This window comes from Carcharodon carcharias, chromosome 5, assembly GCF_017639515.1.
Source record: "Carcharodon carcharias isolate sCarCar2 chromosome 5, sCarCar2.pri, whole genome shotgun sequence".
In the NCBI taxonomy this organism is placed as follows: domain Eukaryota; kingdom Metazoa; phylum Chordata; class Chondrichthyes; order Lamniformes; family Lamnidae; genus Carcharodon; species Carcharodon carcharias.
In genome coordinates this window covers 109,150,098-109,166,157 of record NC_054471.1, presented here as the reverse complement: position 1 = coordinate 109,166,157, position 16,060 = coordinate 109,150,098, and the positions used below count along the sequence as shown (strand labels likewise).

The 16,060-nt window shown below is 43.5% G+C and overlaps 1 protein-coding gene across 4 annotated transcripts in view; it reads left to right on the top strand.

The window, feature by feature from the left end:
• Positions 1-16,060, top strand: part of disc1 (DISC1 scaffold protein) — a 192,315-nt gene that overhangs the window by 39,440 nt on the left and 136,815 nt on the right. For all 4 annotated transcript variants that reach the window (XR_005943131.1, XM_041188757.1, XM_041188756.1 and 1 more), the window contains exons 3-5: positions 2,276-2,345; positions 12,693-12,831; positions 14,836-14,953. Coding sequence is in view for 3 of the 4 variants with exons in the window: in XM_041188757.1 (XP_041044691.1) it covers positions 2,276-2,345; positions 12,693-12,831; positions 14,836-14,953 (327 nt within the window). In the remaining variant the exon portion in view is untranslated. The remainder of the gene's footprint in view (positions 1-2,275; positions 2,346-12,692; positions 12,832-14,835; positions 14,954-16,060) is intronic.

Genomic DNA, 16,060 nt, shown 5'->3' with positions numbered 1-16,060 from the left:
AGCCAGGTGCCTTTGTTGTAGTCTTCTCCCCCTTCTCTCATGTCTATAAGCAATGAGGCAGACAGCGCCATCACCAGGCTCTATCTTCCTGATGGTTTCCTTACTGCAGTATCAAAGAGAGATGCGAGGGTCAGCAATTGTCTTCTAAGGACCACTGTTGGTCAAGGCCTCGCCTGCGGTTGCGTCTCAAGGCCTCTTTACGCATGCCAGAGTGTCCGGGCCACCATGTGACTGTCCAGTGTTTAATGCGCATGATGATTGACCAAAACACCACCACCCCACACGACCATGTGGCGACAGCTTCGGCCACTCGACTGCATCCTGAACTCTCATGCCAGGCTCAGGTATTGTCTTAACCTGCACTCCCAAGGCTTTGCGCTTTGCTTGGACCATGAGAGTGACTTTTCAATGTCTACTTAAATATAATGCAAGGGTTTAGGAGCGCATCCCTCCTTTCCCAAGGACATCCTTAAGCTTGCCCAGTGGTTATGCAGCAGCATAGCACTTATTCGATTTTGAAGTCTGCACATGAGGGGTTAAAAGCAGAGGAGCAATCATTGGCACTGTGAGGAATTAGTGCTACTTGAGTGGACACATTTGCTTGACTAGCCTGACTCCAAGCATGTCAATTGATCTAAAGCTAAAGGGTCTTAGCTGTGGAAGAGTGCTCGTCTTTGACATGTTTTTCCATTTGCCTGGCTATTTTCTTAAATGCCCCCCCCCCCCCCCCCCCCCCGCATGTGTTCGTGTGCAACCTTCAGTCCGTGCTCCATTACCCCTGCCCGCATGTAGCCCTTGCCCCAAGCTTCTAATCTCTCTGGCACTGTAGCCCTTGCCCCGAGGTTCCCTTCTCTCCCTTCTTTCCGGCACTGTTGCCCTTGCCACAGCACCACAAAGAAGCCGCTGTGGAGACTTGCCTATGAACCCCCTCTGAATCTGTGGAGCTGCTTCTGTGCATTGGGATCCTCGCAAGTGCTGCACTAAGTTGTGTGCACTCACCTCTGAGTTCCCCTCGAAGTTCAGGTCTCCAGGTGCATGCCTTTTAAAGGCAGTTGTAAATCATGCTGTTCTAAAATCACACCAATGTGGCATTTAAGTTTGATGTGGCGGGGTGATTCTGATGTGTGGTCACAATGAGATGCAAGTGTATTCATATTAAGTTCCAGACTTTCAACAGCAGTATATGTGGCCCACCATGGATAGGGGGAGGGGACAATCCCTTCCTGGATTTATGTCGCTGGGGGAACGCAGCTAGGGCCTTCTCTCAAGATTTTCTGATCTCACCACCGAAAACCCCCATCCCAATTGGGCATGGAAATTTCCAGCCAATGTTGTCTTAATATCAATCTACTGAAGCACATTCAATGGATAAATATTTAGGTTTAAGTTGACTTCTTCAGTCAATGGCAGCTCTCCATTCCTAAATACACATTGAAAATTATGCATCCTTTCCGGTTTCTGATATTTGGTTACACTGTCTACTGCTCTTTTAAAAAGGGATCACCTCATTTGCTAGAATCATATTGCTCCTGTTATTATATCTAATTTTGATTGTTTCAGAGAGATCTCCAGGTTATAGGTCTGCAAAAAGCAGAAACCAGCTCAAGTCAGGTAGAAAATTAAACATTAACATGGAGGTGTGATGGGGAATACTCCAGTAAAGAAGTAGTGGTTGAACAATGCTTTGTGCTGGCTCACATCACTCAGACAGTGATGCTATCCAATTTCTTGGAGGCATGATGAGGGCACTTTACATACCAGTGTGCTGCCCTCACATACATTGGGTAAAATCTGTGCAGAACCAAATTATCTGAATTGACTCAGCTACTTTTCTACTTCATCCATAAGTAGATCTGACACTGATGTCATGGAAATCTTGTTGAACTTTCTGCATGACACCTTTTTGAGGAGCAAAGTTGATTGTGACTAGCTGGCATAGTCAACAACTGGCACTAAAGGAAGGAATATTTTGTGTATGTGCAATGTGTAAGAAATAATAAATATGTTTACAAAGTTGTGTGTTTACGCTTATTTCTTATCCATCTATGTGTGTATTATATGTCATCCGGTGTCAGGAAGCAGATCCTGCACAAACCATACCTTTTTGTTATAAAAGATCTGCAGAATTCCGTACAGGTTGAATATTGGTTATAGTGAAATTCACCATTTTCAAAGAATTCATTTTGGAAATGTTCAAATGTGTCTGTATGTTCCATTTTAAATATGTTTCTGTTCTAGTTTTTACCTTTTAGACTTTTTCTGTTTTAATCTGTAGCTTCAATCTTTGATCTTAAAACTGAAGAATCTTCAGAAGAAGGCTATACAGGACGATGATTATGAGAAAGGTGAGCACTGTTGGATTTTGCTATGATTGTTAATTGCATTATTCTAAAATATTATATTAGCCAGGGAATTATGTTCCTTTTGAGAACATGAGCTGAATTTCCTCATAATGCATAGGACTGAAAAGTTATATGTCCCATTGTGTTGATGTGTAAATGGGCTGTGAATATGATAGTGAAATGGGATATGTGCCTTTTTATTTACTCATGGGGTTGGGCATTGTTGGCAAGGCCAACATTTGTTGCCAATCTCTTAAGAACAGTTGAAAGTTAACCACATTGCTGTGGACCTGGAGTCACATAGAGGCCAGATCTGGTAGGAACAGCAGATTTCCTTCCCTAAAGAACATTAGTGAACCAGATTTTTTTTTTCTGACAATTCATAATAGTTCATGGTCACTATTACTGAGACTAGCTTTCAGTACCAGAATTTTTAAAATTAATTGTATTTATTAATTGAAGTTAAATTCCACCAGCTGCCATTTGAAACCATGCCCGCAGAGCATCAGCCTGGGCCTCTGGATTATTAGCCCAGTGACATTACCACTACACCACCATCTTCCTGGATGCTCCACAAGGCAAATTGCTGATTTTAACCTCCAGTGAGTGGAAGTTGGGGCTTTCTGTTTGTCTTTAATTACATTTTAGTTTCTCCCTCATTTTATTGTCGGTTGCTTTCTTGAAATTATATGTTTTGGTTCTGGCCTTAACTATCTCTGTTTGTCAGATTTCACATTTGACTTTTTTAATTTATTCATGGGCTTTGCTAGCTGGGCCAGCATTTATTGCCCATCCCTAGTTGCCCTTGAGAAAGTGGTGCAGAGTTGCTGCTTTGAACCGCTGAAGTCCCTGTGGTGTAGGTACACCCACAGTGCTATAAGGGAGGGAGTTCTAGGATTTTGTCCCAACAACAGTGAAGTAATGGCAATATATTTCCAAATCAGGATGGTGTGTGGTTTGGAGGGGAACTTCCAGGTGATGGCATTCCCATTTATCTACTGCCCTTGTTTTTCTAGATGGTAGTGGTTGTGGGTTTGGAAGGTGCAGCCTAAGGAGCCTTGGTGAATTCCTGCAATGTATCTTGTAGATGGTGCACACTGCTGCTACTGTGTGTCGTTGGTGGAGGGAGTGAATGTTTGTGGGTGTGGTGCCTATCAAGTGGGCTGGATGGTGTCAAGCTTCTTGAGCGTTGTGGGAGCTGCACTCATCCAGGCAAGTGGAGAGTATTCTATCACATTCCTGCCTTGCATGTTGTAGATGGTGGACAGGCTTTGGGGAGTCAGGAAGTGAGTTACTTGTCGCATGATTCCTATCCTCTGACCTGTTCTTGTAGCCATAGTATTTATATGGCTAACCCAGTTCTGGTCAATGGTAACCTCAGGATGTTGATAGTGTAGGATTCAGTGACAGTAGTGCCACTGAACCTCAGTGGATGATGGTTGGATTCTCTCTTGTTGGAGATGGTCGTTGTCTGGCACTTGTGTGGTGTGAATGTTACTTGCCACTTGTCAGCCCAAGCCTGGATATTGTCCAGGTCTTGCTACATTTAGACATGGACTGCTTCAGTATCTGAGGAGTCACAAATGGTGCTGAACATTGTGCAATCATGGAGCTGAGATGACTGGCCTCCAGCAACCACAACCATCTTATTTTGTGCTAGGTGTGACTCCAACCAGTGGAGAGTTTTCCCCCTGATTCCCATTAACTCCAGCTTTTCTAGGGTTCCTTGATGCCACACTTGGTCAAGTGCTGCTGATGTCAAGGCCAGTTACTCACCTCACCTGGGGAGTTCAGCTCTTTTGTCCATTTTAGCTCCTGACTCATTACAGCCTTGCTTCTGAGTGGCCCTCATGGAACGCAAACTGGGTGTTAGTGAGCAGGTTATTGTTAAGCAAGTGCTGCTTGATAGCACTGTTGATGACCCTTTTCATTACTTTACTGATGATCAAGAGTAGATGTGGGGCAGTAATTGGCCAGGTTGGATTTGTCCTGCTTTTTGTATCCAGGATATACCTGGGCAATTCTTCACGTTGCCAGGTAGATGCCAATGTTGTAGCTGTACTGGAACAGCTTGGCTGGGGGCATGGCAAGTTCTGGAGCACAAGTCTTCAGTACTATTGCCAGGACCCCATAGCCTTTGCAGTATCCAGTGCATTCAGCTGTTTCTTGATATCACGTGGAGTGAAGCGAATTGGATGATGATTACCCATCTTAATAAATTCTGTTATGCTGAGTTGTGAGTATCTTCCTGATTGCTGCTGGAACTCATTCTAGATGTGAACTTTCCCAACGGAGTCCATTATATTGCATCTGGAAGCAGTTTTATGCCAAATTTACTAGTTCAATTTATGTCTCAACACTTCCATTTGCCATTCCACTTAATATTGAATTGTTTGAGGTCACCTATTGTTACAAAGTTATTAGCTGTACATTCTCTTGTAACCTGTAAAATACTGTTGGCTTGCTTCATTTGTCCTGGATGCATGTAGCAAAATCCAATTGTTAACTTAGTCCTGTGACAATTTCTTTTAGATCCAGATGAACTATTTAATTTGTTTTTCTTCCCCTAAAATATTTTCAGTTTTCATGATATCGAGATTATCTTGCGTAATCTTGAATGTTATGTCTTATTTTTCCTGTCATTTGCATCCTTCAGAACAACCTATATTCATGAAAATTCCTGACTCCAATCTTCTGAGTTAAACCACGTTTGAATAATCATTTGCAATGTATGCTTTCGGTTCCAACATTTTATTTCTAAGACATTTAATTGTTGATTAAAGATATTAATTTATATCTTGGGATTTTTCTCTTGGATCCCCAGTTTTTGCCTCTTCCCACCCACTGACTGGTTTCCACATCATTCCTGCCAGGTTCAGCACGGAGTCAGCATCCCCACATATAAATGAGGTCCAGGAGTTAAAATTGCCTGAGCCTCACAGAATCTCTCAGTGCAGAAGAGGCCCTTCGGCCCATCGGGTCTGCACCAACATATGAGAAACACCTGACCTACCTACCTCATCCCATTTACCAGCACTTGGCCCATAGCCTTGAATCTTATGACGTGCCAAGTGAACATCTAGGTACTTTTTAAAGGATGTGAGGCAACCCGCCTCCACCACCCTCCCAGGCAGCGCATTCCAGACCGTCACCACCCTCTGGGTAAAAAAGTTTTTTCTCACATCCTCCCCAAACCTCCTGCCCCTCACTTTAAATTCATGTCCCCTCCTGACTGACCCTTCAACTAACGGGAACAGCTGCTCCCTAGCCACCCTGTCCATGCCCCTCATAATCTTTTACACCGCGATCAGGTCACCCCTCAGTCTTCTCTGTTCCAATGAAAACAACCAAGTCTATCCAACCTCTCTTCATAACTTAAATGTTTCATCCTAGGCAACACCCTGGTGAATCTCCTCAGCACCCCCTCCAGTGCAATCACATCCTTCCTATAATGTGGCGACCAGAACTGCACACAGTACTCCAGCTGTGGCCTCACCAAGGTTCTATACAACTCCAACATGACCTCCCTACTTTTGTAATCTATGCCTCAATTGATAAAGGCAAGTGTCCCATATGCCTTTTTCACCACCCCACTAATATGCCCCTTTGCCTTCAGAGATCAATGGACACACACGCCAAGGTCCTTTTGTTCCTCAGAACTACCTAGTGTCATGCCGTTCATTGAATACTTCCTTGTCAAATTACTCCTTTCAAAGTGTATCACCTCACACTTTTCAGGGTTAAATTTCATCTGCCACTTATCTGCCCATTTGACCATCCCGTCTATATCTTCCTGTAGCCCAAGGCACTCAACCTCACTGTTAACCACCCGGCCAATCTTTGTGTCATCCACAAACTTACTAATCTTACCCCCCACATAGTCATCTATGCTATTTATATAAATGACGAGTAATAGGGGACCCAGCACAGATCCCTGTGGTATGCCACAGGACACTGGCTTCCAGTCACTAAAACATCCTTCTGTCATCACCTTCTGTCTCCTACAACAAAGCCAATTTTGAATCCAAGTTACCCTGTATCCCATGTGCATTTGCCTTCTTTATAAGTCTCCCATGTGGGACCTTGTCAAAGGCGTTGCTGAAATCCATATAAATTACATCAAATGCACTCCATCATCTACACACCTGGTCACCTCTTCAAATGCCCACATGTCCGTCCTTGGCCTGCTGCATTGTTCCAGGGAAGCTCAGTGCAAACTGGAGGAACAGCACCTCATCTTCCAACTAGGCACTTTCCAGCCTTCCGGACTGAATATTGAGTTCAACAATTTTAAATCATGAACCATCTCCTCCATCCCCACCCCCTTTCCGATTTTCCTCCCCTTTTTTTCCAATATTTTATATAGATTTTTCTTTTCCCACCTATTTCCATTATTTTTAAATGTATTTCCATCCATTGTTTTACCTCTACCTTTTAGTCTTTTGCGAATCCTTCACCCCACCGCACCCCCACCTATTTGTACCTTGCTCGTCCTGCTTTCTACCCTTAATTAGCACATTCCTTAGATAATATCACCACCTTCAACACCTCTTTGTCCTTTTGACTGTGACATCTTTTGGTTATCTCCATCTATCACTGGCCCTCTATCCAGCTCTACTTGCCCCCCCCCCCGCAAAACCAGCTTACATTTCACCTTGCTTCTATTTTTACTTAGGTCTGTTGAAGGGTCATTCGGACTCAAAACGTTAACTTCTCTGCAGAAGCTGCCAGACCTGCTGAGTTTTTCCAGGTGTTTTTGTTTTTGTTTTGGATTTCCACAGTTTTTTGCTTTTATCCATGCTGACTATCCCTGATCAAAGCTTGCCTCTCCAAGTGGATATAGATTGTCTTTCAGAATTTTCTCCAATAGTTTCCTTACCACTGACGTGAGACTCACTGACCTGTAGTTCCCTGGCATTTCTGTACAACCCTTGTTAAATAATGGAACCACGTTATTCGAGTCTGAATGACCCTTCAACAGAACTAAGTAAAAATAGAATAATGGTGAAATATAAGCTGGTTGGGGGGGGGGGGGGGCGGCACGGGTGGAAACAAGAAGAACTGGATAGAGGGCCAGTGATAGGTGGAGATAACCAAAAGATGTCACAGATAAAAGGACAAAGAGCTGTTGAAGGTGGTGGTATTATCTAAAGGAAAGTGCTAATTAAGGGTAGAAAGCAGGACGAACAAGGTACAGATAGCTCTAGTGGGGGTGGGGTGGGGGGAAGGGATCGAAATAGGCTAAATTCCAGCATCCACAGATTTTTTCTTTTAACCACATTAGCTGTTCTCCAGTCCTCTGGCACCTCCCCTGTGGCCAGAGAGGAATTAAAAATTTGGGTCAGAGCCCCTGCAATCTGCTCCCTTGTCTCCCTCAGCAGTCTGGGACACAAATGATCTGGACCTGGAGATTTGTCCACTTTTAACCCTGCCAACACCTCCAATACCTTGTCACTCCCTATATCAATTTGCTCAAGAACCTCGCAGACTCTCTCCCAGAGTTCGATACCTTCATCCTCATTCTCTTGGGTGAAGGCGGATGTGAAGTATTCATTCAACACTCTAGCGATGTCATCTGGCTCCACCCATAGATTTGCTCCATGGTCCCTTATGGGCCCTTCTGTTTTCCTGGTTATCCTCTTCCCATTGGTATACTTATAGAATATCTTGGGATTTTCCCTACTTTTACCAGCCAGAGCTTTCTCATATCCCCTCTTTGCTCTCCTAATTGCTTTCTTAAGCTCCACCCTGCACTTTCTGTACTCCACTAATGCCTCCGTTGATTTGCTTCCCTTGTACCTGCTAAAAGCCTCTCTTTTCCTTCTCATCGTAACCTGAATATCTCTGGTCATCCATGGTTCTCTGGGCTTGTTACTCCTTCCTATCACCCTAAAGGGAACATGTTGAGCCTGTACCCTCCCCATTTCCTTTTTGAATGCTCCCTCACTGCTCCTCTGTATATTTCCCCACAAGTAGCTGTTCCAAGTCTACCTTGGCCAGATCCTGCCTTATTTTACTAAACTCCACTCTCCCCCAATCCAAATCATTTTCTTGCAACTTGTCTATTTCTTTGTCCATAACAAACTTAAACTGTACGCGACATTAGTCGTCTTAATTTCTCTGCTCCTCTCACCCATTCTAATCTCTCTCTCTCTGAACTTGCTGCACTCCATTCTCTCAGGTCCAACCCTGACATTGTCATCAAACCTGCTGACAAGGGTGGTGCTGTTGTCATCTGGTGCGCTGACCTCTACCTCACGGAGGCTGAGCGTCAACTTGCAGACACTTCCTCCTACCTCTCCCTGGACCATGACCCCACCACTGAACATCAAGCCATTGTTTCCAGGACTGTCACTGATCTCATCTCCTCAGGGGATCTTCCTCCCACAGCTTCCAACCTGATAGTCGCCCAACCTCGGACGGCCCGCTTCTATCTCCTACCCAAAATCCACAAACAGAACTGCCCCGGTAGACCGATCGTCTCAGCTTGCTCCTGCCCCACAGAACTCATTTCTCGTTATCTTGACTCCCTTCTCTCTCCCCTTGTCCAGTCCCTTCCCACCTACATCCGTGATTCCTCTGACACCTTACGTCACATCAACAATTTCCAGTTCCCTGGCCCCAACCGCTTCCTCTTCACCATGGACGTCCAATCCCTCTACACCTCCATCCCCCACCAGGATGGTCTGAGGGCCCTTAGCTTCTTCCTCGAACAAAGGCCCGAACAATCCCCATCCACCACTACTCTCCTCCGTCTGGCTGAACTTGTTCTCACACTGAACAATTTCTCCTTCAACTCCTCTCACTTCCTTCAAATAAAAGGTGTAGCTATGGGTACCCGCATGGGCCCCAGCTATGCCTGTCTCTTTATGGGGTATGTGGAACATTCCTTGTTGCAGTCCTACTCTGGCCCCCTTCCACAACTCTTTCTCAGGTACATCGATGATTACTTCGGTGGTGCTTCAGGCTCTCGTCGGGACTTGGAAAAATTTATTAATTTTGCTTCCAATCTCCACCCCTCCATCATTTTCACGTGGTCCATCTCTGACACTTCCCTTCCCTTCCTTGACCTCTCTGGTGATAGACTGTCCACCAATATCCATTACAAACCCGACTCCCACAGCTACCTCGACTACAGCTCCTCACACCCCGCTTCCTGTAAGGACTCCATCCCATTCTCTCAATTCCTTCGCCTCCGTCGCATCTGTTCCGATGATGCTACCTTCAAAAACAGTTCCTCTGACATGTCCTCCTTCTTCCTTAACCGAGGTTTTCCACCTACGGTCGTTGACAGAGCCCTCAACCGTGTCCGGCCCATCTCCCACGCATCCGCCCTCACGCCTTCTCCTCCCTCCCAGAAACATGATAGGGTCCCCCTTGTCCTCACTTATCACCTCACCAGCCTCCGCATTCAAAGGATCATCCTCCGCCATTTCCGCCAACTCCAGCATGATGCCACCACCAAACGCATTTTCCCTTCACCCCCCCCTATCGGCATTCCGTAGGGATCGCTCCCTCCGGGACACCCTGGTCCACTCCTCCATCACCCCCTACTCCTCAACCCCCTCCTATGGCACCACCCCTTGCCCACGCAAAAGATGCAACACCTGCCCCTTCACTTCCTCTCTCCTCACTGTCCAAGGGCCCAAACACTCTTTTCAAGTGAAGCAGCATTTCACTTGCATCTCCCCCAACTTAGTCTACTGCATTCGTTGCTCCCAATGTGGTCTCCTCTACATTGGAGAGACCAAACGTAAACTGGGCGACCGATTTGCAGAACACCTGCGGTCTGTCCGCAAGAATGACCCAAACCTCCCTGTCGCTTGCCATTTTAACACTCCACCCTGCTCTCTTGCCCACATGTCTGTCCTTGGCTTGCTGCATTGTTCCAGTGAAGCCCAACGCAAACCGGAGAAACAACACCTCATCTTCCGACTAGGCACTTTACAGCCTTCCAGACTGAATATTGAATTCAACAACTTTAGGTCTTGAGCTCCCCCCTCCATCCCCACCCCCCTTTCTGTTTCCCCCTTCCTTTTGTCTTTTTCCAATAAATTATATAGATTTTTCTTTTCCCACCTATTTCCATTATTTTTAAATATTTTAAATCTTTTATGCTCCCCCCACCCCCACTAGAGCTATACCTTGAGTGCCCTACCATCCATTCTTAATTAGCACATTCGTTTAGATAATATCACCAACTTTAACACCTATGTGTTCTTTTGTTCTATTGTGGGTGACATCTTTTGATGATCTGCTTCTATCACTGCTTTTGCCTACAACCACACCACCCCCCTCCACTTCTCTCTCTCTCTCTGTTTTCCACCCCCCCCCCCCCCTCCCCGCCAACACCTTAAACCAGCTTATATTTCAACTCTTTCTTGGACTCGAACTCAAGTTCTGTCGAAGGGTCATGAGGACTCGAAACGTCAACTCTTTTCTTCTCTGCTGATGCTGCCAGACCTGCTGAGTTTTTCCAGGTAATTCTGTTTTTGTTTTGGATTTCCAGCATCCGCAGTTTTTTTGTTTTTGTTTTAAACTGTACCATGTTGTGGTCACTATCACTAAAATGCTCCCCTACCACCACCTCAGCCTCCTGTACAGCTTCATTCCCCAGAATTAGGTCCAGCACTGCGCCGTTCCCTTGTTGGACCCTCTACATATTGACTGAAAAAGTTCTCCTGTACACATTTCAGGAAATCCACTCCATCCATGCCCTTAATACTATTTCTATCCCAATTAATGTTGGGGGTTGAAATCACCTAATATAATTACCCTATTGTTATTGTTTTTACACACCTCTGCAAATTGTGTACATATTTGCTCTTGAATTTCCTGCTGACTATCTGGGGGTCTATAATAAACACTTAACAATGTGGCTGCACCTGTTTTATTCCTAAGCTCTACCCACAAAGCATCATTCGATGCCCCTTCCAAGATATCATCTCTTCTTAGTGCAGTAACTGACTCTTTAAATAATAATCAATGCCTCCTCTTTTACCCCCTCCCCTGTCTCGCCTGAAGATTCTATACCCTGGAATGTTGAGCTGCCAATCCTGCCCTCCCCCCTCAACCACATCTCAGTGATGACTACTTTATCACAATTCCACGTATCAATCCTCACCCTTAACTCATCCATTTTACCTGTAATACTCCTGGCTTTAAAGTAGAGGCCATCCAGCTTTTGCCTTACTCTCTTGAACCTTAATGCAGCTGTACTCCCTCTGACTTGATTGTTTTATTGTATTATGATGTGTCCCTATTCTGCTAATATTCTGTGTCCCCTCCTCCTGCCGAATTAGTTTAACCTCCTCCCAACAGCACTAGCAAACCCCACCCCAAGGATGTTAGTCCCACTCTGGTTCAGATGTCGACCGTCCTGCTTGTACAAGTCCCACCTTCCCCAGAAACCTTCCAAGTGATCCAGGAATCTAAAATGCTCCCTCCTGCACCAACTCTTAAGCCACATATTAATTTGCGTTATTCTCCTATTTCTGAGCTCGCTAGCACGTGGCACTGGGAGTATTCTAGAGATTATACCCTGAGAGGTCTTACTTTTTAGTCTACTACCTAACTCTCTGAATTTGTGATGCAAGACCTCATCCCTCTTTCTACCTATGTCATTGGTACCAACATGACCTCTGCCTTATCACCCTCCCCCTTCAGGATGCCCTGCAGCTGTTCTGTGACATCATGACGATGTAGTCATGTAAATTTGTCTCTCATGTAGCACAAACCCTCTTCAGTTAAAATGAGGCTTCTGAGTGGACACATCCTAGTTCATTCACATTCTCACTTGGATCACCTGGTGACTTATGCAGTTGGGGAAATATCATACTCAACTAAAAATGCTGTGATCATATAATGCACACCAATTAAAGTTATCAACAAAGGGCACACAAATGGCACAGAAAGCAACTGTTAATTTGACCTGCCGTGACAATCACTTTGCCGGCTTCATTCTATTTCTCTGTTTTGTTTTGAGATCTCTCTAATTTTTGGTTGAAGACTCTGCACTACAGTTGGTTATGGCACTGGAATCCTGCATCTCCAATACTGCACTGAATTATCTGTGCTTAGCTTTAGATAGTTTTTCTGCTAAATTTGCTTTTCCACTGCTATTCTATATATAGTTAATTATTTTTAGCCTAAACTAAAACTTCTTCGGAACTATGCTGTGCAAGTATGTCTTATTTGCTTTTGATAATTTGCAATCTGACAAACAATTGTGCTGTGGATCAATTTTAAACCTTAAGTCTCATTCTCATGTTGTAAATAAACTTAGTTTTCATTTTTGAAGTATAGCAATTGTGTCAACAGTTTTTAAATTATAATTTGTTTTTGTTGTAGCTGACAAGTTCAACAAGAAATTAGCAGAATTGAAAAGGGAGAAGAGTTCCTTAAAGTTCCAGCTGCCTTCCTACCATCCTTGTATTGCAAGATTTCTGCAAGAAGTTAAACTTCAAGCACAAGTTGTTGAGCACCATAAGTATGCACGTTATTTTAATAATCTGAATATAAATAAAACTGAAAAGAAAAGCCAGTGTATGTAAAGAAAGAAGGAAATGTTGACAGATTTAGATATGAACATAAATTTAAAGAAGAAATTAATTATACATAGCATATATATATGCTGTGATCATATAATGCACACTGATTAAAGTTAGCAACAAAGGGCACACAAAGTATATAGATATATATAGATATACATATATAGCCACTATTGGGATCTAAAGGTGGGAACTCCCTCTCCTCTGGATTTCACTAGTGACAGCAATTATAGTGTCTCTGAATCCCAGAGCAGTTCCATTGTAAGCTGTAGGGTATTCTGACCTTTGCCATTTCTAGCCAGTAGCTGGGGTCTGGAACGGCCACACTGATGTCCTTTCATGTCCTGAGGTTCGAAAGTACATAAATCAAGTTAGCACCACTTCTATACTATAAGTGATGGGAACTATATATGCATCCCAACCGGCACATAGGTTTAAACTTTGTGTGGCCTCTGAGGCTCTTTAATATGCACCAAAGCAGCTCATAAAAACAAAAAACTTAGAGACCCATGGTTTAACTAAAGATCGCCAGGTTCTGAGAGAGAGTTGAATAATAAGAATTTTATGTTGTGCCTTTCATGAGCTCAGGTTATCTTAAAGTACTAAACAATGAAGTACTTTTGAAGTAAAAACAGGAAATGCTACAAATACTCAGCAGGTCTGGCTATATCTGTGGAGAGAGAAACAAAGTTAACCTTTCAGATTTGTGACCTTTCATCAGAACACTTTTGTGTATTTCTCAAATGCAGCCACTAGCATAATGCAGGAAGCACAGTAGCCAGTAAGGTTCCACAATTTGGTATAATTACCAGATAATTTGTTTTAAATTGTCGGCTGAGGGATAAATATTGGCCCAGACACTGGGGTTAACCCCCCTGCTTTTCAAAATGATGGAATGGGATCTTTTGTATCTACCTGAAAGGTTATACTCATTAGAATTACTTGAATTTTTTTAATCGCAATGCATGTGTCTTGATGGAATCCTAGCTGTAGATACATGAAAATTGTACATTTAGATTTTAATCGTTTCCCTGTGCTATGATTTCAGTTTCCCCTCTAATTTCCCAGTGGATCTTGTTCAGCCCACAAATTTTGGCAATCCAACCGACAAAGTTTTGGCAACAGACTTCTATTTTTACTACTCTCTGATTTTTCTTGTTTGAATTTTGTGAATCAAGATGTTTATAAAGAGCTATTCTTAATGCTGTTGTCCCTTTTTTGGGTAAAATCCTAAAAATGATCTGGTAACAGCACCTTACAATATAAGTAAATTAATATAGATGGTAAATTTATAATTTACATATGATCCACTGATCCAAGTTACATTCACTCACTCACTTTTCCAGAACCACTTCATCCAATTCAGGATCGTGGGGAGTCGGAGCTGGGCACTAGGTGAGGTACACCCAGAACGGGACACCAGTCCTTCAAGGGCACACGCTCACATGCACACACACTGACACACAATTTACCGTAGCCAATCCACCTAAACAGCATGCCTTTGGAGGGTGGGAGGAAACCGGAGCACCCGGAGGAAACCCACACAGACACAGGGAGAATGTGCAAACTCCATACAGACAGACTTCTGAGGTCAGGATCGAATCCGGGTCCCTGGCAGCAGCACTAAACACTGCGCCACCCTGCTGCTCCCAAGTTACACGTTAGACATGAAAATAAAAAGCTTGGACTCTCTCGCTTTAGTTTAACTTATCCTTATCTTATTAAAGTTTTTCTAATGTCCTGAAAACCTTCATGGGTGAAATCTGTTGAAACTGTATCAAAGGCAAAAACGAAAGAAATTAGGCAATAGCTAACAGCATTGGTTCTTGAATAGAAATCCTGTTTTCTAATATAAAAGCTTTTGGATTTTGGACATGCTAGTGTTTCATGTACGAAGAATATACATTTCAATACTTTGTAACTTTTTGTAAACGTCTGTTTAGCAATGCAGGTAGTTTACTGCAAAGTGTAGAAGATAAATATTCAGATTCAAATCCTGATAATCTACAGATATCATGGTCAAGGAGAAAACAGCTTATCCTAGACAAACAACAATTACAGGTATGTGATGAGTTGTACACACTTATACAGTCAATATCCTTTTTAATTTTAATATTATCATTGAAGTAAATTATATGGTTAATTCATTGGTTCCTGTAGAACATCTTTGAAACTTAAATTTATGAAAAGGTTATATACACATTCGTGAAAATATAATTTATCAAATTGAAATAATTTGTGAAAATGGAGCTCTCTGTATGTGCGGTTGAGAGCCAACCACCTGAACTTCTTGTTGCTCTTGCCTAAGTATTCACTAAATGACTCCACATTTGAATTACACTGTAAAGTTTCTATCTGTGCGAAATAAAAGCAACAACTTGCATTTATATAGCACCTTTAACCTAGTTAAATGATCTAAGGCACTTCATAGGAGCTAGTGTAGGTCGGTGACCTCAGGGTTGCTGGGTGAATTGAATTTAGTGTGAGTTAAGATACAGGTAGTTAAAGGCATAAAGGTCTCAGCAGAAGATGGGTTGAAGCAGGGGCAGAGTTGGGCAATGTTACAGAGTTGATAGTTTTGGTCATGGAATGGATATGTGGAGCTCAGAAGCTCATCTCGGTCAGAAACAACACCAACATTGTGAAAGGTCTGATCCAGCTTCAGACAGTTGCCTAGGTGAGGGATGGAGCTGGTGGCTAAGGAATAGAATTTTTGGCAGGAACCTAAGGGAATTGCTTCAGCCTGCTCAGTATTTAGTCTGAGGAAATTCCTGCTCAATCAGTATTATGTTGAACAAACAGTATGAAGAATTCAACATAATGGAGGAGTCAAGAGAGATGGTGCTGAGGTACAGCTGGGTGTCATCAGTATACATGCAGAATATGACATTGCAAAGGAGCAAAATGTAGATTAGTAATAGGAGGGTCCAAGGATCGGTTCTTGGGGGAATCAGAGGTAACACTGTAGGAGAGGGAAGGAAGGCTGTTGCAAGTGCCTCCGATTGGATAGGTAAGCATGGAACTGGGCTAATGGAGTGCCACCCAGCTGGACAAGGGAGGAGCAGCACTGGAGGAAGATGGTATGGTCAACCGTGTCTCAGGCAGAGAGGGAAGGGGATGTTACTTTTAACATTCTTAACCTCCAGTGGCAGTTGAGTGTTTTTCTTT